The 23,278-nt window shown below is 37.9% G+C and overlaps 1 protein-coding gene across 2 annotated transcripts in view; it reads left to right on the forward strand.

The window, feature by feature from the left end:
- LOC149028029 (RNA helicase family protein) overlaps window positions 1-21,192 on the forward strand; it is a 48,245-nt gene extending 27,053 nt beyond the window's left edge. For both annotated transcript variants that reach the window (XM_089168063.1, XM_089168072.1), the window contains 7 exons: window positions 5,570-5,784; window positions 16,705-16,864; window positions 17,030-17,303; window positions 17,385-17,577; window positions 17,687-17,873; window positions 20,215-20,580; window positions 20,669-21,192. In XM_089168063.1, the coding sequence (XP_089024189.1) occupies window positions 5,570-5,784; window positions 16,705-16,864; window positions 17,030-17,303; window positions 17,385-17,577; window positions 17,687-17,873; window positions 20,215-20,580; window positions 20,669-20,785 (1,512 nt within the window). In that variant the 3' untranslated portion in view covers window positions 20,786-21,192. The remainder of the gene's footprint in view (window positions 1-5,569; window positions 5,785-16,704; window positions 16,865-17,029; window positions 17,304-17,384; window positions 17,578-17,686; window positions 17,874-20,214; window positions 20,581-20,668) is intronic.
- Window positions 21,193-23,278: the final 2,086 nt, after the last annotated feature.

Consider the following 23,278-nt stretch of genomic DNA (forward strand, 5'->3'; position numbering starts at 1 on the left):
ATTAGTTTACTAAAAAACTACTGAAAATGTAACATCCAACATTCCAAGTATATAGTACATGAATCAGAGAAGAAGCTGTATTGTTATTACTTACAAGTTACAAGTTACAACTTACAACTTGCTTACAAGTCTATTCTATTCAAGCCTCAAGGTCTCCCTCTTCCGTCTGCACCCCATACAAATGGCAATATAACTCCCATGATGTTTGCCCCCGCCCCATATAGTTTTGGACATAGTCAAAAACTGCACCTCTGTATGTGGCCTCATCCACATGCATAAGATTCCCTAACAGTGGGAAGTTGTGAATCTCCAAAGGAACTGGTGGTGGTGGGCCTTGTGGTTGTGGAATAGTGTGGAAAATCTGCTCAACAAATGAAAGACCACCCCGCCTTCGGCTCTCGGGGAGAAGGATAAGGATAGCGATAAGGTCGCAGAGTGGTGACTCCGATAATCGACAGTGGGAGGGACACCATAAGCTCCATAGGCCGCTCCATAACCATAAGGCTCCCAGTCGTGGCTGGCCGGCCCGACCACGAATACGATAGCCAGGAGGGACACCATATGGTCCATAACCATAAGGACCATAACCATAAGTCGACTCGGTAGAACCAATACTCTCCACAGCAGTATCATATGAGGACTCTGCAGGCCTATGCCATCCGGATCCTCTGGAGGTGGAGGAGTCTCTAGCATCATCAATGCTCATCGATCTCATAGATCCCACCAAGCTCTCGACATCGGATGGACGGTAGGACCCATATGATGGCGTGTCCTCTGTGCTCCAGCCATGCTGTCTCCCCTTCCCCTTCCTCGAATATGTAGAGGAAACATTTTTGCCTCGAGATGTAGCTCCAGTATGGTCTGAATCTTGTGTCGCGTGGGTGAACTGACTCTCTCTTGTGAATCTCGGTGGTCGTCCTCCCCCCCTTGACTCTCACGTCCAGCAGGTGGTGGTGGTGGTGGTCTCTCCCTAGGATCAACTGAATCCTGATCACGAGGTCCCACACCCTCCTCATCCCCTCCATCATCACCATCACCGTCATCATCACCACCATCGTCGTCATCGTCGGAGGCCTGAGTCACCTCATTCTCGGTGTCGGACCGGAAAATCAAATCCTCACTCGGGTGGATGCACTAGGGTGTGGCACGAGGGACGGGCGGGCTCGCATGTGGCCTCCCCCTCCCGGGCCATGAAGTCCCCCACATCAGCCCCCATCTCCTCCGCAATCCGACTATTGGGAAGACCTCCATCCTCATCCAAAGCAATCCGTCTCCACTATCCCCGATCTAGTCAACCTCTTCGGGTTATCATCATCATCCATCTCAAATATGTCGGCCAACTCGATATTGGTGCTCTCTCTGTCCATCCTCTGTCTAATATGACCCTCTCTCAGTCTCATATTATAGTGTAGGTAGACAAGGTCCTCTAGACGCTTCACACCCAATCGGTTGCGCCTCTTCGAGTGAATGAGGCTGAAGGTGCTCCAATTTTGCTCACAACCAGTGGCAGAACATGTTTGGGAGAGCACTTTGCTTGCAATCCTACTCAAGTTGTGTGAATCACGTCCAAATTGCAACCACCACTCAGCTGCAACAAACATAGACTCCAAGTCATTTTAATACTTAAATAACTAAATTAAAGATAGAATATAATAATTAAATGTATAATGTATAATGAAATAAATGAATGAACTTACTGCAGGGGCGGTTTCTGTCCCGATACAGCCACAAAGCACGACCGAAGCTCCCAGTGGCATCCCTAAAAGCCTTTATCTAATATATAAAGAGAAAAAACAATAACTAGTTAGTACTTAGTAGTTACTAGTTACTAGTTACTACTTACTAGGTTAATGACTTAGTATAAAACTACGAATTGTGAATATCAAATGATTCTAATCACTATCTCACCTCCATAAGGATGACTGCTTGTTTAGCTGTATCCGGTTCGAACTTCTCCACTACAGTTTGGACAGCATCCATCAAATCTTGCCTCATCCCAAGATTGTCCTTGTAATGGTACTTGGGATTTAAATAGTATGCTGTGTAAGAAAAAGTATGTCATAAAAGGGAATAGTTAATGCTTAAGCCTTAATAGTGTGATAACATAATGAAAATTAAATTAAATACTAGACTTAAGTACTTAACAACTTAACAACTCACCAGCCTTATGCAGTGGATGCTGCAACATAGACTCCCATCTACTGTTGATGATTTGAAGGACTTTCTTGTTGCCGCGTGGGTGGACCTGAGCCACTTGCTGCTTCATCCTATCTACTGCAGCAAATATGTGTGCTAGAGTAGGTTTTCTTTGTTGATCTACCATCCTCAACACATTCACCACATGCTCAAGCATCTTCACTACTATCCTCACATTGTGCCAGAAACTCTCATCAAGGATAGTCAACTGAGCTCTCCTTCCTCCCACTGATGAAGAACCCTCCCAGTTAAACCACTCCTCTAATGCAAACATACTCCTAAGGCCAGTCTTCCTACTCTCAAAGCTCTACAGTGCTATCCAATTAGTAGCAAATCTGGTTATGCTTGGCCTCACTAACTCACCCTGACACTTGTCCCTCATCATCCTTAATGCATATGTGTGGTTATATATGAAGGTGCTAACATGTCGAGCTTGGTCCACCGTATTCTTCACAAGCTTGACCTTTCCAATCTCCTTCAACATTAAGTCAATGCGGTGAGCAAGCACAAGGAGTCCAAAAGAGCCTATATCTGTCCATCCATCAAGGCATCAAGCCATCAATACAAAGTTATAAAGTGTACATGTATATGTGTAATGTAAATATATGTATTTACAAATGAAAGTTAATACTATATGTTTAGACTTTAGATACACTGGAGTTCTCTTGCATCTTCAACCCTGACTTTCTTGTAGTTGGAGCCATTATCGATCACAATTTGAACTACATTTTTCACTCCAACCTCCTTCACCACTTGCTTCAGCAATTTGTAAATGTATTTTGCATCCTTCTTCTCACCGGATGCATCTACTGACTTGAGGAACACTGTCCTCCCATCACAATTCAACATGAAATTAATGATGGACTGTCTAGTGGGACCAGTCCAACCATCAGCCATCAGAGTCACTCCATAATGATTCCACATGGGCTTTAATCCCTTAATGTATTCATTTATGTCCTCTTTATGCTTAGGCAAATACACATTATATATCTCATATGGAGTGGGGCCCCGTACACCACTCCCGACCTCGCCTATCTACTCAATCATATCTCCGTAGTAGGGCCCCCGAGCTGTATGTGCTTTGGAACACTATGGTAATGCGCCCATTTAGAGAAAGCCATCCCCACTTTCTCCTTCACACTCCCCCATAAGTGCTTCAACTTTCTCTCGTTTATGCTCGGGCCTCGCAAATAGGGCCGGATCATTGCGAAGAATCTCAAGATCCGGATCTGTAGGATGTGCTGAGGAAGCTCGACCCCTTGTAGGGGCCCGTGGGATAGGAGCCTCCTGCCTGACACTCTGAGACCTCCTCATAGGGACTTGGGAGCCACCTATGCCTCCCATACCTCCGGCTCTCTAGAGGACCCACAACCCGCACCCCTCTGTTGCCTCCCCGATGTCATCAATCCTCTGTTGCTCCCTACTCATCATCATCGCCTTCCTCGGTGATCGGCCTCGGATCGGGTTCACGCGTCTCTTGGCTCATCCCTACCATAACCCTCGGGATCCGGAAGGTCATCTAGCGAGCATCCTCGAACTCATCCCTCTCGTGTTCTCTTCTCTTTCCTCTTTTGCTTTCCACCACTAATATATGAGGCCATTGCCTTCTTGACCTCTACGGAGCACCTTTGGGCACCCTGTTACATCCCCGTTGCCACCAGCTAGATGCACCTTCAATCTAGTGGCCCCACCTCCTCCTATTTGTTTCTTGCAAGTAATTACACTCACTCTTCCTCTTATCAGCTGTCAGTGGCCTCCCATGATCCCAAGCTATGTCTGACATCTTTAAAATAGAGTGTCTGATACAAGAAACACACACTAAGTATCTTGAAAAGCTCCACAATATGCTCCAAAAATGACATACATGCTTCTAATAATAACCTCCTATTTTTAAATATAAAAAAAAATATGTATAACTATATAAGTATTTTTTAATATATAAATAATTATAAAATATATAAAATACACACTAACTATCTTAAAAATATCCACAACATGCTCAAAAAATTGCATACATGCTTCCACTAATACTCTCCTATTTTTAAATTTAAAACAGAAATAAATTATTTTTTTAATATTTAAATATATATTAAATACAGTAAAATTACATAATTAACAGAAAAAAAAATTAATTCAACATCATCACAGCAATATGGTGTCTCAACTCTCACATACATCCATTTGAAGCTTATACATTTACTATACATAAACATTTTTAACAATATACATAATTTAGTAAATAATTTTTAATAACAGAAAAATAAAAAAATAGTAGGAAGAATCAAAAAATAATTTTGACACTACAAATTCATAGATCATCACTCTAAAGTAAACATATATAAATTTGGAAGCAATCTAACATAATTTAAGGCACAAATGAAACAAAAATAAAAAAATGAGGAAGTTGGTTACTCACCTTGCAAGATTTGAGAAAATGCACAAATGGAGGAGCAAATCAAGTGTTTGAAGGAAATGGAATACTAGAAATTAGGTGTAGAATGGGATGAAAGCAAGAGAAATGAGCAAAAAATGCAAAATCAGGTTGTAATCTCCTGAGCGATATCGCTCGAAACAGTCGAAACTGACGGTAGGTCGATAAGAAACGAAATGGATACTTTTCGTGCCTACTACTCAATTTCGTTTCGAGTTGGATTTTTGCAGGCATTTCGATCGAAATTTCGACCATTTCGATCGAATTTTCTTCCATGCTTGGATGTATTGTGTTAATATGTCGATGATGTGAACACCCCCTTGACGGTAACATAGGTTGATCATAAGGTTCATGGAGTATTTGTAGAGACAATCATATCAATGTGGATAGGAGCCTAGTATATGTGGATGTTTTCAAAGAGTTGGAATGATCACTATTCACTAGGTTGTTGGTGTTTGGGTTGTTTATGCTAGAACCTGGGTGCATCTTATCCCTCCCTCCCTCTCGAACACTGACCACAACCCTTCCCTGCAACAAAAGGTACTGCAGCTATGCATGTGGTTGTTTATGATTTGCCTGATATGCATATAGATCAAGAATTCGATCTTGATGCCTGACTTACTCCCTCAAAAAAGCAAGTTGGGGTAATTTCCGTTGCTGAAACCAAAACCAGATTTGAGTTGGAAGCATAAAATTACTGTAGGATTCCAAGATAACCGAGAGTTCTCAAGATATTACTGCCAACATTTGATTGAGATATATCCATGATATGACCAAGGTGACCAAGATTTTTGATATATGACTGAGATATTGATTGAGTTGGGGTAATCCTGGGTTTGGAATGTCATATTGTCTCACCTATGGGTAATTTATCATCATCTGCAATGTATTATTATCCCTTTGATAGCTTTTGCCTCCTTTTAATCCTTTGCCATTTTGTAGGTGGAAGCAACAATTGAGTATATTTGTCGCCAAGAAGGTGATGGAGCTATTCTCGTCTTCTTGACCGGCTGGGATGTGATATCTAAACTACTGGATAACATTAAATCGAACAACTTTCTTGGAAATCCTAACAAGTTTCTAGTTCTTCCCCTGCATGGCATGATGCCAACCATCAATCAGCGTGAAATATTTGACAGACCACCTAATAACATGAGGTAAGTGGCTAATTTTTAATGGCTATGCTTAGCAAATGAAATTCATCATAACAGATTGTCATTCATAGGTGAAGAGTTCATATGCTGATATGCATGTATCATGAGATAAATATTTCAAAATGAGTGTTGCCATTACTGTTCATCTGAAATTGATGACACGTACTCCTGCACATTTTCTTACGTTGTTGTGTCCAGCAGGAAATCATCCATGTACTATTTGGTTCATTTACTGACCCAAACATAACTTCCGTTTGTTATATAGCTGTATGGTTATTTGGTTATTTTATTGTTTTCTTGCAGCTTAGTTTCTAACTGAATAACGACAAAGTCAACTACCTAACAGCACCACCAGTAGGATTCTGTATTCCACTCTATCTAGCACCATTCATTTTCTGATTCAGAAGCAGTCATGTCTCTTTCAATGAGAATGATAAACTCAACTTAGTTACAAGCGCTATTTGTCATTTGACTGTTCCTAGCACCATTTCATTGCTAAATAATAAAAAGTCATGGCTCTTATTACAGTATCACATCAGCATAAGTTATTTTTGGCTTTTCCGTTTCGATTTTTCTGCACTTTAATCTAGCACCATATTACTCTTTGGTGCAGTTTTGATGAATAGTGTGAGTGGGTAAAATAAATAAATAAATAAATGAATAAAATGAAAAATTAATAAAATGGGAAAAAATGACCTTTTCTTGTTACTTATTAGTGCTAATACTAGGCTGCTTCGAATGCATTGGCTTAATACCAGAAAAGAGATAACTTGCAATAACAACAAAGAACCCAAAGACAAATTGGTCTCCCTCATTTTGTGTATATCTATGTATATCAGTCAATTACAATGCTGAAAGGAATGAACTAATGAAGAACTGATAGAAGACTCACAAATCGATCATACACGATAGAACTAAGCTAATGACTACAGCATGCACTAACAATAATACCCCTGCATATTGAGCTACAACATATAAATAACTCATGCCTAGCTTGTTACAGTCCTTCCAAAAACGGGGACTGAGCAGAAGCTCTGGCTAACTGATCTCTAGAAGAAACAAATGTAGTAATAATAAACTTTTCCAGTACAACATCCATAAAATGACCCAATTTCAATGTTATTATGGTCCTTCCATGAAACACTGGGTTATTAGCAGTATAAATAGTAACTTGATTATCATTGACATAAGCTTAGTAACTATAACTCTCAATGCTTTAATTACATCGATTGCACTTTGAGACATCGCCCTATTCTCAGCCTCCACACTCGATCTAGCCATAGTTGTTTCCCTCTTGCTTCTCCTTGTGCTAAGATGGCTCCAATAAACATACAGTGACTGGTGGTACATCTCCAATCACCATAAGCTCCAGCAAGTTGGCCTCAGAATATCTAATCTGATCAGTATTGATGAGGTCGATAACTGAGTCACTTCTCTGGACTCGAATAATTTCATTGCCAAAAGGAAACGGAAAGAAGTTAAAAGGGAGAGAGGGGGGCGGACTGAACAATAACAGTGGCATGGTTTAACGTATCTCTGTACATCGTATTTTATCGATTGAACATTTTGCTATAGCAGCCTACGATATTATATGCTGCGTTGCAGATCTTGAAAAAGGATAGTCTCTTTTGTGTCACAATGTATTGGTTGGTATGGCTTGATACATGATATACATTCCCAATATTATTTAAAAATTAGTTTGAAAACAAGTTTTGAAATTAAAATACATATTGATATGTATTTCAATGTATCACCTGAGATGACATGATGCACTGCAATGCATATTGATACATAAAGATGTGTATCATACAGTCAATTTAAAACCCGAATATCTATGTTCTATTTCTTATTACACTCGGCTAGCGGTGGGAAAAAAAGCTGCCTAGTGCTTTGAAAATTCTCAATTCATCCCATTCTTGCTGATTTCTCCCCAAAACTTGTTGGGATATCACTGTTGGGCTTTGTTTTTGTGCTGTTGCTCAAGAAACAACTTTTTGGGGATCAAGCCGTAATTGGAAAACCAGGATTGACTGGGCTGAGTCGCCACAGTCGAGTAAAGAAATCATGGTCAAGTTTCATTTAGACTCGCTAGGCTTAAAAAATGACCAAACTCTTTCTTGGTTGGTCTGATTTTTCCTGAATCATTAATTTCATCCTAGTTAGATAAAAAATCACCAGGTTTGGTCATCTATCTTTCTTGTTTGGTTTTCCCTTGTAATGGGTGCCTGTTCAGTTACCCTCTCTTCTTCCTTTGTGGCTTTGTCGTTGGCTTTCTGCTTTATTGACCATACGATTTTGTTCACTCCATCTGTATCTTGAGTGCTCTTCTTATTTTATTTGTTTATTTATTTTCACTATTTCTTTTGCATGAGAATGGGTAAGGGGAAGCTGATTGCAAGTTATTTGAAAATTGGAAGAGTAGTGTCTGAACAAAACACAAGGAAAAGGATTACACCATGGGAGTAAGGCCAGAGTACCTTGTCGGTGGGATTAAATACAGATTCAGCTGAAACTCTTCCACTTTTTTTAGATCATACAGTGGGAGTTAGGCCAGAGTATCCTGTTTGCAGGATTATTCTCAAATTCCACTGAATTCCTTCAGTTTTATTCCTTCTTTACCTAAATGTGTTCTGTTTGCTCTTCCAGATTTAGTTGCTAGGGGTGAGATGGTGACACTTTGTTTAGAAAAGCTTTTACCAATCTCTGAATTGAAAAAACTGGTGGTATGCAATTTCCTAGAAGAACATTAGTTTTTTGAATTATAGGTTAAATTTTCGGTTCTGGTAAAGGTTGATTATATTAGGTTTCCCCCATGTGAATAAACCCACCAAAGACATCTTTGATATGTGAGGAGTCATCAGGAGTTTCAAAAAACAAGTTGAGTAAGAAAACCTGGTTTTCCAATTATAGATTGAACATCACTATTCAAAGATTTTTTATGGGTTTCTAAGGGAAACTATGAATGTTCAAAACACTTGAACTTTCTCTTCAAATTCTAACTCTAGGTTTTTTGCTAGAAATCATATCATTTTGTAATATTAAGGGTTCTTTAGATGCATTCTTATTGAATGATTGCAAGATTGGAGCTTGATTTGAGCTTAAACCTGTACGTTTCCACCCAAAAACTAATTTTATTTTATTTTTAAAAAATCACCCGCTGCCAAAAAAAACTTGAATACTCAAATCCAATTTAAATGAAGACCATGGTGTTATGGACTAGGATCTTCATACTTGCATAGTCATTGTTCTTCTAAGTTTTTTTTATTTTTTGCAATTAAAAATTATTAAAAAAAATTAAAACAATGATTTCTTTTCATGCTTTTATTATGGTAAATTCCTATGTTTGGCCAATGCATTGACTGAAAATGCAACAAGATTACTATATTATTGTTTTTTTTTTTTTAAAAGTTTATAAGAAATTGTAATATAGATAGGGTGGCTTTTTAATATACTTTTTGTCCTTAAATGTATGCTACAAGCCTTTATTCTTTAATACTTTTATGGGTAAGAAATTTTCTTTATTGTTTTATTGTTTTGGAACATATAACAATTCCAATTTAATGCATTCGTCCTTATGTTGACTAATTGGTTGTATACATTGTTTTCTATTTGAATTTGATCATTTTCATGTGTACTGTTACCATTTCCATTCAATTCTGCGCAGTCAATCGTATCTGAGATACAATGTGATATAAAATGATACATGATCACCTGACAGATACTCTTTAAGTCTTAACAGTATGCAAAAATTTAACCTTGGCAGTCGGCACAGCCAAAGGTGCTGCCAAGTTCAACATACAGAAGGGCAGGCCTTTGAAGGCCGAAGCGAGCAAACCCCTAACATCAAGGACAGGGGGTAAGCAGTGGACCGACCAAAACCAAGCCAAACAGCCTAACTAGTAGGTCAGAAAACCACTACTAATTCCTCTAACCAGGATCCAGAATTCCCCAACTCTCATAAATCTGATTAATTATTCCAACAGGAAAAGATATATAAGATTTAGTAACAGTAGAGTACAAGAGTTCCCCTACTAATCTCTATGCTAGTGATTGCCATCAAATACCTCGCAATCAGTTGTCCCGAACTTCTGATGTGGATCATAAGAGCATCAACTGGTTTAGAAGCAAAGACACTATTTTAGACAAAGGGTCTGATATGTGATAAATTAATCCCGTTCTTACTTAGTTGTACACATGTACTTCAATACTACACCAAATATGTGTAGAGACTTCTTTATTTTCATTGGAGCACAGGGAAAGATCAAAAGATGGCACAGGATAGTTACTTTTGCAGATAATGCAATAATGCTTTGATCATGCCATGAGGTGAAGGTTAGCATGTTGAGTACATGTATTACAGCTAAAGGCTAAACTCTAGAATGGTCAAGTGCTTGGCATGGTCTACCACTGATAAGCAGCTAGGCATTATTCAGCAGGCCCATCTATGTTAGGCCTTCGTTTGTTCTGGCAATATCACAAGTGCACTCAAGCCAGGTTGTCAATTCTTCCGGATGCGAGATGAGACACAGGGTAGTTTGGTAAATCAGTGACAAGTGATAGGAAATATCTGAGGGCACCCAAGTCTTTCATTTTAAAATGTTAATGTAGATAACATTGTACCTCTCTGATCACAGATTCATCAGCCTTAGATATGATAATATTGACATACAGATGATAATATCAACAAACGCAACCAGCCATTCTAGAATCTTGAGGCCAAACAAATACAAAATGACCAGAATAACATAGTGAGGTTCTGCACTAGCGATTGAGCTAAACTTTTTGAACTGGGTCCTATGAGGCTATGAGTCTGTTTTAAACCAACAAATTGCCTTGTATATAGCCTACAAACTCTGTGAATTCTCCCTGTGAGTTTGATATACACCTCGTGATGTAGACCAAAAACCCATATGTACTGGTAGGAACAAACCCCAAATTCAGCCAATAAGGTTGTGGGATTTGTCTGCTGAGAGAGGCAAAGGAAGTGAGTCCAAAACACTGTTCACATGAACAGTGTCACTGGGCCATTATTTGGCATAGTGGGAGTATTAAAGGATTTGTTTGGCCCAAGATCATATTACATGAAGATTTTATTCTTGGGAGATTTAGAAGTGTCCTTTGGTTTCTATTTTGGTAGTTTCTTTTTCTTTGGCAGAATTTTTTGTAGTTTCTATTGTAGTAATGCATGTGGCTGAATTATAAAGCTCTAGTACTTTCTAATTCTAATTAGTTTGTATATTCCATTAGATTTTAGAGCAAATTTTTACCACCCCCTTATACTTAGGCTCTATTTACTAAAACTCCCCTGCTCAAACATTTACTTCTGATTCCCCCAAAAATCCAAATTCTCGCCTCTTCTTCTCCCCTTATTTTTTTAAATTCCCAAGTTACCCCTTGATTTTTTGAACCCAACTGGTTTTTTTTTCCCAATTGAGCCGGTTCACATTAACTGGTTCTAACTTATTACTTGAACCACAATATCTTCTCAAACATTGAGATACCATCTGCTTCTCAAACAAAAATAAAGGATGGAAAAAATTGTTGTCAAAATTCAAATTAATTTAAAAAAATATTGTTGTAATTTTGAGAATCCTAATAATTTACTCCTGAAAATTTTAAAAAAAGATTATTCTCAATTTTTTTAATTATTCATTCCCATAAAAATTAAGATATAATGGATAACAAAGATATTGTGAAATTGATTTAGCAACAATAAAGTCATTATGAAAAATCCAAATTTATTTTAAAATACAATTTTTAAAAAGCTTATGATTGATAATTCAGATGAGAGTAAATTATTTATTAAAGCAGTTCGAAAAAAATGAGGCATAGTAACTAAATTTTAGGAATGAAAAATACTCAAAAGGATATTTTGGGTAGTTGGTGTCAAATTTTTTACTAGATAGGGAGCAAAATGCATTAAAATAGGTAGTAAGTAAATATTTCCAAAATTGAAACCCATAGGGTAAAATTTTTTATAAAAAACCTTATCAAGGAAATCTTTTTTATATATAGCAAATCAAGGAAATCTTCCCCTTTTTTTTTTCATAGGAAGTAGACTGTATTTTTGTTTTTTAGGGCTGTGGTTCAACAAAAATCAAAATCTTGAGGTGAATTTCGATCGAAACCTAGTACTTTTCGAGCAAGGTTTCAACCCTAGGCTTCGTGGCTTATAATATGCCTCCATTTCATCTAATTTCTTGTTTCCTACCTATTTAAAGCATAATAAACACAATACAACTGGTAGTTTGCCAAAAAAACTACTGAAAAGTTATCACTATAGTATACTAACAAATGATTGGTTTTGAGAAGTACAAACTATATTGCGTACATATATAAAATCATCAACATACATGAATTGTGTGATAGAATGGTTACATATACAACAAGTCTAACAAAATATAATGACCAACTAGATCAAGTGATGGCTCATTTAAGGCATGAACAAAACAAAAGTAAAAAAGGGGAAGTTTGGAACTGTTGGGTATCCTCATGCTTCACATTATGTGCCTGTAGAGGCCTTATATCACTTTGGGCCTCAGAGTTAAGTTTGCCGTTGGGCTTGGGCCCATGAATAATCTGTTGTGGCTTTAGAGGTGTTTGAAGATAAAGGAGGAGCAAAAGAGTTGTTTGAAGGTAAAGGAGTTATGAAAATAGGGTGAAAATGGGGTAGAAATCATAAAAAAAGATAATAATCATAAAAATATAAAAATATAAAAGTGAAATCAGCAAATATAGGTCCAAACTATTTCGTAGGTTTCAATTGAGATAGTGGATTTTATAAGGAATATTCGACCAAAACTGGTCGAAACCAGTCTCGGTAGAAATTTGGGACCGTTTCATGCAAAACTTTGTGACAAAATGAAATCTCGCAAGTTTCATTTTGATTTAAAAAAATGTAGATATTTCGGTCAAAATTTCAGCCATTTTGGTGGAAATTTGTTCCATTACTTCAAGTAATAAATTTGAGCTAGTTAATGTGAACCGGCTCAACTTGAAAGAAAGGAACCAGTTGGGGGGGAGGGGAATCAAGGGTTAACTTGGGAGTTTAAAAATATCAGGGGAGAAGAAGAGGTGAGCTTTTGGATTTTTGGAGGAATCAGGTGTGAAAGTTTGAGTAGGGGAGATTTAATAAATAGATCCTAAGTATGAGGGAGTGAATTTGCTCTAGATTTTATTGTCACTAGTCACTATGTTAATAGTTTCCATTTTGAGTTTTTAGATTTTCTATTTCTTCTAAAGCTTTAGCCAAGCAATAGATCGCACTTGTCATTGCAATCAGAGAGGACACTTTAGAGAAATCAGATTTGCATGCCATGTTGCCATTGCTTATGAAGAATTTTTGTTCAACAGCTGAGTTAGCTGTGGGTGGGAGACCAAGGGCTGAGATAGCCCACCCCCTATTGCCATTCTTCTTATCCTTTTATGTTCTTCCTTTTTTACGTGGAAAAGAAGTTCTGGTTATTATATTTATCTTCACTATTGTTTTGATCGATCTCCAGATGGTCTTCTCTTGTTCGAGATCAAAACTTTTTGCATTATCTTGTGTAGACCACTATATATGAAAACATTCTTCATATCCAACTAATATAAAGGTCAATCAGAATTTGCAATTAAAGAATCAGTAGATTGACTGATTAGAATGAGCAACAGGTGAGTAGGTCTTAAAATAATCCACCCCATAGATTGAGTATACACTTTGCAGTGAAACAAGCCTTAAGCTGTTTAACTGAGTATATGAACTGTGCTTAATGGTGACGTCCAATGAAATTGCACAAGATCCTTACCTGGAGAGGAATCCAATCATGATTACATCTCCTTTTGTGTAGATACATTCCATCAAAAATGAAATAAAGCCTCATGGTGAATTTTAGGAATGGAGTTTGTAGATGCCACGTGTGATCTTCCAACTTCTTCTTCTTCTCTGTCTGTCTCTCTCTCCCCCTCCCCTCCCCTTTTTAAATCCATATTGGAAGTTGTTTTAAGTATGCTTTTTGATTTGCCATTCATTTTCACAAAAGCCCGAGGGTGGAAAGAAGGGAAAAGGGAAAAGGGAAAAGAAATGACAGAGAACTTGGACCAAATACCAAGTTTGCCAAGAGAGGCTAGCTTCACTCAGGCCATCAGTCTTTTATTTCTAGTTGATTGCTCCATGACAGCTGGGCAGTCATGTATTATTGAGTGCAAGTGTATTTTGATCAACAACTGTAAGTCATTAGGAGATGAGGAGGAAGCAGAGTGTTTTTTTTTTTTTTTTTTGGGGGGGGGGGCTGTAGAGCAAAGATGATCTGACTCGGGTTGGATGTTGTTTCTCTGGTGTTAATACACTTGCAATGATGTGGACAATGTAGTGGTTGGAATATCATCAAATGACACGAGTAGGAACATGGGTTGTGTGGCAGCATCTTTGTCAATGGAAGATAGTTGAAACAAGGTTTAAAATCTCGACCTTGCCAAGACGAAACATGGTCTGAAACTAGATTCAGTCAACTGAATCTTGATGAAGTCTCGCCAAGATCTCGACAAAATTTTGGTTTTTCAGTGAAATTTTGAAAATTTCAAGGGATTGTATGATATAAATTGTAATTTGTAATTTTTAAATAATAATTGAAATTTGACTACTACTTAGTATTTTGTTCTTGCATTTCATTGAAAGTTATTCAATATTTTCTTGTACGTACATGTTTAGATTTGTGAAAATACATGATTGATTCTATTTCGTCTGCAAACTGTCGGGCATGTGTGAGTCAACGCAGACCTGTTTGTGTTAGGTTTTAGTCATACAAATAACATTGCCATTGTGTTTATTGCCAAAAAACTACCTAACATCTTCATTGATCGACTGTTGTTGAGTAAGAGGATTATGATACTTGTGCCCTTTCCGAGTACTATAGGAACAATGGAGAACACACTTGACTGCCCTATGGGTCAACTTATTAAATCTGGGGTACAAATTAGAGCAAATGATACACATCCAAAAAACTTAGTGATTCAGAATTGAAGGCATATATAAGAAAGAAAAACCCAATGGGTCAGGCCCATCAAAGGCCTAAAGCTATCACCCAAATCATGGGCTAGGACTGTTTTAGTGGGTTAAAATCAGCCCACATATTTTGAACTCCATGGTCTAGACCCAAGCCCAAGTCTAGTTCTTGAAAAGTCAATAAAAGGGGTTGTGCTTTGAAAATAATAAAAATTCATTGTCAAAGGAGTTGCCCTTTGTCAAGAGTTAGGCAGAAGTTGAGTTATTAATAAGTATATATTAGCTAGTGGTTGGATGTTACCATTAATGTTTATGTCTCTTTAGAATGCTATATAAAGAGACTTATGTAAGAGGTGAGGACACAACTCATCAATTGAAATGAAATTGTTTTGTTAGCATTCCTTCTCTATGGAGAATCCTTGTGTTTGATCAAGGTAGGTTGGTGTTCAATCCTTGTGTAGGCAAGGTGGAAGCCCGGGTGTTACATTGTTATTTTCAATTCCCTTATATTTTCCCTTCAATTTCTTCATTATATTTCTGCCCCTGTTTTGAAGATCTATTCAGCCCGTATTGTTATGGTATTATCCTTATAATACTACTCTAGTTTCAGCCCTCTTTCACATCTGAATTCTATTCATCTCACGTTTGTCAAATTTGAAATTGATTCCTTGTGAAAGGTCCTATTTGGCTACTGTTTTGATCAATCAAATGCAGTACTACATTACTTAGGTTTCAAAGAGAATAAGGGAAATTTTGGATACAGAGGTGAAAAAGAGTGAACCTTTACCTAGTAGAGAAGAAAGCAGAGAACTAATAGAGGACTAGCATATACAAGAACAATATGCTAGGTGGAATCATAATAGAACTAAAATAATGACTACCATAGGGACTGACATTACTACCCTTGCAGTATTACAACATGTAACTTAACATATTGGTTCCTAACAATTTTATTAGTCTTTAAAGGAACCATTTTCAACTACTGTCATTGTGTGCCCTATTCTTTCCTTAATGCCATGATTGCCATCTGCTCCATAGTTTCAATCGCAGATGCAGATATGCTGCCTTGGGCTGACTCAGACCCAACTGGTTTCCAGACCAAGATGGACCATTTCTAGTTTGAGTCATGGATTGTGTATATTATTAGGAGTTTATTCTATTTTGATGACTATATGTTGTTCAGTCAATTTTACGAAGTGGGAGACATTTACAAGAGTTAGAGTGAGTTAGTAAGCTATGGAGATTATTTCCTTGTTATAAGTTTGTTTTGTAGTTTACTAGGTTTCCTATACTGGATCTTTTTCTTTTAAATAGCTTGTATTAGGAATTTAGAATGCAATTTCAGATTGAGTGGAATGGATTGGTTGTGTTTGGGAAGACCCTGAGTGGCTGTGTGTGCGTGTGCTATGCATTCTTCCCTCCCTCTTCTTCTTCCTAGTATGCTAACTTGTTCTTTTGAAGCCCACCATGGTGGATCACCCATTAGGTTTGCACCAGATGCCCTTAAAAATGTGGCTGGTCCAGCCACACTGTACTTGTCAAGTGTCCCTCCATGGAAGTCCTTGTCCCAAGAGGTGGGAACCCATTTGGATTTTCTTGGACCTGGGAAACCATGCTATACAGTAAAGGAAAAACTGCTGGGTGGGAATATGCGAACGAAGCCTGGTTGCAATAGGCTTTCATGCACCATAAGCTACCAAGTACCAAGTGTACTTGGTTTGTTGTGGGAGCCAAATTATTGGTCTGATTACCTATTTGCTAATGAGATTGTGTGTTAGGGTTACTGTCTGGTTAACATGGTTCACTTTAAATACTTGATGGACTCTTTTAGTTGTACATGTTAATGACATCTATGTAAAATCATTTATGGGTTTTCACTAGTCAGAAAACCTCTACAGAATTCTAGTTCATATTGCATTTTCTAATTGGCATTTTTGCAGGAAAATTGTGCTAGCGACAAACATAGCTGAGAGTAGCATAACAATAGATGATGTTGTCTATGTTGTAGACTGCGGAAAGGCGAAGGAAACTAGTTATGATGCTCTAAACAAGTTGGCTTGTTTGTTGCCATCGTGGATATCAAAGGCTTCAGCCCATCAGGTAATAAATGCATTATGTTAACGTACCTACCAATTGGAAAAGCTCTCTGCTAAAACTTTAGATTACATATCTAAGCTTCATTTGTCACCAGACCAGATGGATAGTTGAATCTGCAAGTCACTTACTTGACATTCCTCTTGTGCTGTGATGTTGATAAATTTACAGAGACGAGGGCGTGCAGGTCGTGTGCAGCCAGGTGTCTGTTATAGGTTGTTCCCGAAAGTAATTTATGATGCGATGCCCCAGTATCAGTTGCCTGAAATACTTCGAACACCATTGCAAGAACTTTGCCTCCATATTAAAAGTTTACAGCTGGGAAATATTGGGTCATTTCTGGCAAAAGCACTTCAGCCACCGGACCCTCTTGCTGTTAAAAATGCAGTTGAACTTCTCAAAATGATTGGAGCTCTAGATGATGATGAAGAACTTACTCCACTCGGTTTGTGATTACCATAACTTATTTCAGAGTCTATGCCGTTTATTTTTGGGATCCTTTTGTGATCTAAGAAGAAACTTGCAGGTCGTCATCTTTGCAAATTGCCATTGGATCCTAATATTGGGAAGATGCTTTTAATGGGGTCTATCTTTCAGTGCCTTGGCCCTGCATTAACAATTGCTTCTGCTCTTGCACATCGTGACCCATTTGTCCTCCCAATAAATAGGAAAGGGGAAGCTGATGCTGCCAAAAGATCCTTTGCTGGTGACTCCTGCAGGTTAGATCACAGGACTGGCTGATTCATGTTTGGTTTTTACAGGATAGTGAAAGATTCTCTTTTAAAATGTTGTTTGTGATGGAGGAACTTGCCAATGTTTTTCAAGCAGTGATCACATTGCCCTACTCAAAGCCTACGAAGGTTGGAAGGATGCAAAAAGTTGTGGGAGAGAAAAGGCATTCTGTTGGGAGAACTTCTTATCACCAATTACCCTGAAGATGATGGAGGACATGAGAAATCAATTTCTGGATCTACTGTCTGATATTGGCTTTGTTGACAAATCCTTGGGAGCTAAGGTAAGCTTTACACAACTTGAAGTGAGTGGGCTTGTCAGTAAGACAGCTGGGATGTTCCAGTGTTCCTTCTAGTCGTAGTTCTGCCAGTAGTGTGCTTCTAGTCAAAGAAATTTGACCCAGAAGTATCATCAATCTGGAATAAGATTTCAATTGATTTGAAACTATTTGTGCATGTTGTGGGCCTAATTTATTGAATAAGAATGGGGTAGCAAGAATGTTCGCCGTTAGAGTTTGTCGGTTAGAGCTAAATCTGTTGGGTGCATTTGTGTGGTTCGAATCAGTTTTACCCCAAGCCACTGAAGTTAATCTGCCTGCAAGAGTTCTGCCCAAATGCATTGCTTTGAGAATTCTCCCTGTTAGAAAAGAAGGGCAAAAAGGGCATTCCATTTCCAGCCCATCTGGTGCTAATTCTTGATGTTGCTGGAAGCTATTTTCTTGTTCGATTAGGAGTTCTATAATTCTTTGTATTTCTTACTATAAATGAAGCTGTTGGGACTGGGGTCTTCACAAGTTTTATGTGAAGCTCCAAAATATAGCTAGATCTCTCTTCTTCCCTTCTCTGTTCCATGGTTATATTTAACGCGGTATCAGAGCTGTGTCTAGCTCTCTTTTTCATCTTGTTTGTTTGGTTCTTATTGGTGAAAACTTTTACAACTGACGTTGAGGAAAAATCAAGTTTTCAGTTGAAGGGTGCAGCACCCTCTTGCTCTGTTTCTGACCTTATGAAGACTACTTCATGAATTAAAGTAAGAACTAGGTCTTTTCTATTGAAGACAGCTTCTGTTCCTAAGGTATGAACTGATAATTTGTTTCAAATTAAAGTAAGAACTAGTTCTTTTCTATTGAAGACAGCTTCTGTTTTTAAGATATGAACTGATAATTTGTTTTGGTTTATGTTAAGAACAAAAAATCATTCTTTTTCTGGAATTTTTGCCAGTGTCTACCGTCTTCTTTTTAGTTGGAAATTTCTCTGTGGGACAGAAGCGCTATTTTGATATTTTTGGGGTTTGAAGTTAAGTCTGGTGCTCTATATTTGGGTTCGATTAGTCTCTGTTTATAAGAGAAATCTGCTGGTCTAAGTATATATTTTGAGGATCTATTTTTGGACTGCTTTGTGGTTCTGGTTTTGATCTGTTTAAAAGCTGTTTCAGATTACTTCTTCTGCTGTTTTGCTGATTTCTATGGGAGAAACTTCATCTAATTAGACTGCTATGATTGAGATAATGTCTTCATCCTCTCATTGTTTAACTGAAAAGGAGTTAGAGGGTGCCTCGAACTTTCATCAATTGAAGGCTATTGTAAAGGTAGTTCCCACTGGACATGGATGGCTAGCCCATGCTAAACGATTTTTCACTCACACCTACATGGTGGACCAACCTGCTTCTCGAGGACGTTGATACCCACAAAATGGGTACACTTCTCCCAGAGTTAATCCTATCTGCCTAGTTTCTGAAGAGATTCTTGAGAATTGCCATTTGATCACTTCTATTCCCAAAAAGGAGATCATACATATTCATATTTGTCTCAGAGATCCTAGGAGCTGTCCTGAACCTTGATGCCTTAAATCAGCCCTCCTTGACCAAATGAATAGGCCTATTTGACGAGGAATTGAATAATTGAGCATGGTAGAATAGGATCATCTGTGACTAGTACCTCTTGCACAATCACGTTGGAATCTTTTGCATTAATTGATCCTTTATTCTGTTCATATTGATCTAGTCTTCATATCTTAATAGAACTCTGTTGCATTTTCAGTGGGATTGCCTCGTGATTACTATAGTTTCTTGTGTCCAAAGCATAATAACTTCTTCTTTTCTTTTCTTTTTTGTGTGAAAATTTTCAACACCAACCCCTGAGTTACCCCCTAATATTAATGCCATCTCCTATGTGATTCACTTTATCTGACAGACCCCTATTACTAACACCTTTAATCTCAGTCAGTTTTTACTTGTCTATTTTCAATATTACCCCCAAATGCTAAGTTTAATAACACTATTCATCATGAATATCTTCCAAACTTTGTGAGGATTTATGATTAAGAGTCACAAATGGTAGAGGGAGACGAAAAATGAATCTGGTGTGGATTTTTCGTTTTAGGTTATTCTTATCTTTATGAAATATTTAACTTGCTTACAATAGCACTTATTTGTGTTTTCCTGATGGCAGGGGTGTCTTTGATATATTTTTACCATATAGGGGGTTTGATTGATAAATTGGATAACTCAAGAGGTGGCATTAATTTTAGGGGGTAACTCAGGGGATGGCACTGAAAATTTCCCCCCTTTTTTTTTTTCTTTTTTGGTCTTACGATACTCAGACCAAATAAATGCATATGATGCAGGTGTACAATAGATACAGTGATGACTTGGAGATGGTTTGTGCAATCTTGTGTGCTGGGCTGTACCCAAATGTCGTGCAGTGCAAAAGGAGAGGAAAACGCACAGCATTCTATACTAAAGAAGTTGGCAAAGTTGATATCCATCCAGCATCTGTAAATGTAGGGGTCCATCTTCCACTCCCTTACATGGTTTACAGCGAGAAGGTAAAGACAACCAGCATTTACATACGGAACTCAACGAATATATCAGATTATGCTTTGCTTCTCTTTGGAGGCAACCTCATTCCGAGCAAAACTGGAGAAGGTATTGAAATGCTTGACGGATATCTTCATTTCTCTGCGTCAAAGAGTGTGTTAGCACTGATACAGGTAATGCTTCTGAGAGTTTTGTTGGGAATACTAGATAGACAATAAATATACTCCAACTGGATTTTTATGTTATGTTGGGGTTTTGCAGAACTTGAGGAGCAAACTAGACAAGCTTCTTCAACAGAAAATTGAGGAACCCAGGTTGGACATCCATGAAGAAGGCAAGGGAGTTGTTGCTGCTGTTGTGGAATTATTACACAGCTAGAATGCAAATGTTTTCAACTGCAACAGATTCTTTGCACGGTGCACACGAGGCCTGTCCAATGGGGACAATTGGTTGGTCAAAATGACCAAAAGCTCTTACCGTCATCGTGCATGAACCTACCCATTAGCTGCTCGATGTTCTGCTGCTACTAAACACCCAGGGAGAATGCAAATCCTTTTATCCTTCTATTTACGTTTTTGAGGGTTAAACCTTGAGCGTTATCCCAAGGGTTTTTTTTTTGTTTAGTGTACGTCTTGTCTTCTAAGTTCTAACGTTAGATAATTATAGCTCATAGTTATAAATATGAAATGCTATTTTTCGAAGGAGAATACTCTTTGAGTCTTGGGAACATCAGACTCAACGTGTAATAGAATGTTATTTAATGAGAAAGAGAATAATATTTTTTTGGGGAACCATATTTATTTTTTTTTTTGGGGGGGGAGGGGGGGGAGAACTTCAGGTATCACTAGAAACCCCCAAACTTGGGCAAAATTTGGCCAAATTTTGGGGGGAATTTTGCCCCCAAGTTTCAGATGGTATTTGAATTCATTTTAATTTGAGGCCAATACATTGGGAGTGTTGTTTTTGCCTAAAACCTTGCTTATGTTGGCAAAACTAGAAGTCTGGAACATTGATTTTAATCAATGTAAATATAAATATTATGCAAGATAATATTAGGATTTTCATTTAAATGTAACAACATATACAATAAGTAGATTAATGTATGTGTTGTGTTCAATTCCCTCGACATAGGCAGACCATTTTATGTTAGGGATAAAGTTATCCATATAGTTCATAAAGAGCATAATTAGTTGTGCTTATTCTAATGAATTTCAAAAGGTGGAGTCACAAATGATACACCTGATTCATATACCCATGTAGACATGCTATTACAATAAGCAAATGAACCAACATATGCTTTATCATATCTATAACCTTAAGCCTTGTATGGTATAACTTTTTGAAATTTTCAAAATTTTATTGGAATTTTCAAGGTTTCAGCAAAATTTCTTAAAGTTCATTGAAATTTGAGACTTTCTTTTTTCGTTTCATGTTTCATGTTGCTAGGTAGCAACGCAGTTAAATTTCGCCCAATTTCGGCGGTATGTCGCCGATATTTCCTACCCAACTTAGAACAACATATAACACGTTGTCTAAATGGCGGGATCTCGAGGGAATTAGGTGTTGAATAATAAAACTCGGTGTAATCAGGACCACGAGACAACAGTATGACAGCTGAAGTTTCTAGGCACGTTACTATGTCGTTGTTTTTTAAGACGTAATTCGCCCCTCACGGAAGGTGCTATGAGGTACCAGCGAACCGTCTCCCAGGATACAAAGAAGCCCAAACTCAAGGTTGTTTCCCGAGTTTTGCAAAGCACAGACAAAACTCAGAACGAGAAAACTTCGGATTTTCTTATCTCCGCCTGTTGAGAAACTAGAGGGAATTTATAAGCATTGAGGCCGAGGGCCCCCCAGTTCATGACTCTGTTCGTATGGGTGCACCTCTCTGTAGGGATACAAATGCCAACGTTCAAATCTGAGCCGTTGGATCGTTCGGCCGCACGATCTAACGGTCCAGATTGAACCATCAAGATGACATTTATGGATCTACTTCGATTGCCCTAGATCTGCCGTTGATCAAAATAGACATTTATGGATCTACTTCGTGCGCCAAAACCAAGCGTTTCGGACGACACCGCCACACACACACGCATTGGCATGTCTTTGATATTAAATCAAAGTTAATAGGCGACCTATTAATTAACTTGGATTCCGACATCTCGATTTCCAATGTGAGACCATCTAACACACTTTCCTAAAATAAACAAAGGAAAGTTTTCGCACTTATAAATCCAATTTCAAATGAAACGTTTATTATTTTATTATATTAAAAATAATACAACATTAGGAAAACTAGATTTTCAGTTATGGAGTGCACAGCACCTGACTTGGTGGGTGGTCTTGGGGCCTTTGAGTACCCACCCTGTTTCCAACCTAGGAGGCTAGGAGCTCTCTTTTTTCATTCATCAAAAGACACTTATATCAAGATCTCTACATAAAGCCCTCTAGAGGCTTTAAGAGAAGGATCTACAATATATGGGGCTCTTATCTAAACTCAACTTTCTTATTAGATGCCGACATTGGAGGAGTAGGCTTGGGATATTTTCATTTTTCATTGAAGTCTGAATGACATGACAGTAAATTCAACCTCGATCCCAGCCCAATGCCTTCAACCAAGCTTGATTTCAAAGGATACTTGAAAATGATTTGGAGAGCATAAACAGTCCCTGAAACTGAAGGTTTCTTTTAGAAAAGGATTTGCTTTGGGTCTTCCAATTGTCTTGATCTGTCAACTTTGTAGATTCCCTACTGGTACATTTGGAGGGTGCGCAATGCAGTGTTATTTGGGGGAAACAATAGACCTATTCAAATATGTGAACTGACAAGGAAGGCCTTTGAGAATACTGGGAGCTAAATCATTCACATCCA

Source organism: Hakea prostrata, chromosome 1 (assembly GCF_041222555.1).
Source record: "Hakea prostrata isolate BN-2017 chromosome 1, UWA_Hpros_2, whole genome shotgun sequence".
Taxonomy (NCBI): domain Eukaryota; kingdom Viridiplantae; phylum Streptophyta; class Magnoliopsida; order Proteales; family Proteaceae; genus Hakea; species Hakea prostrata.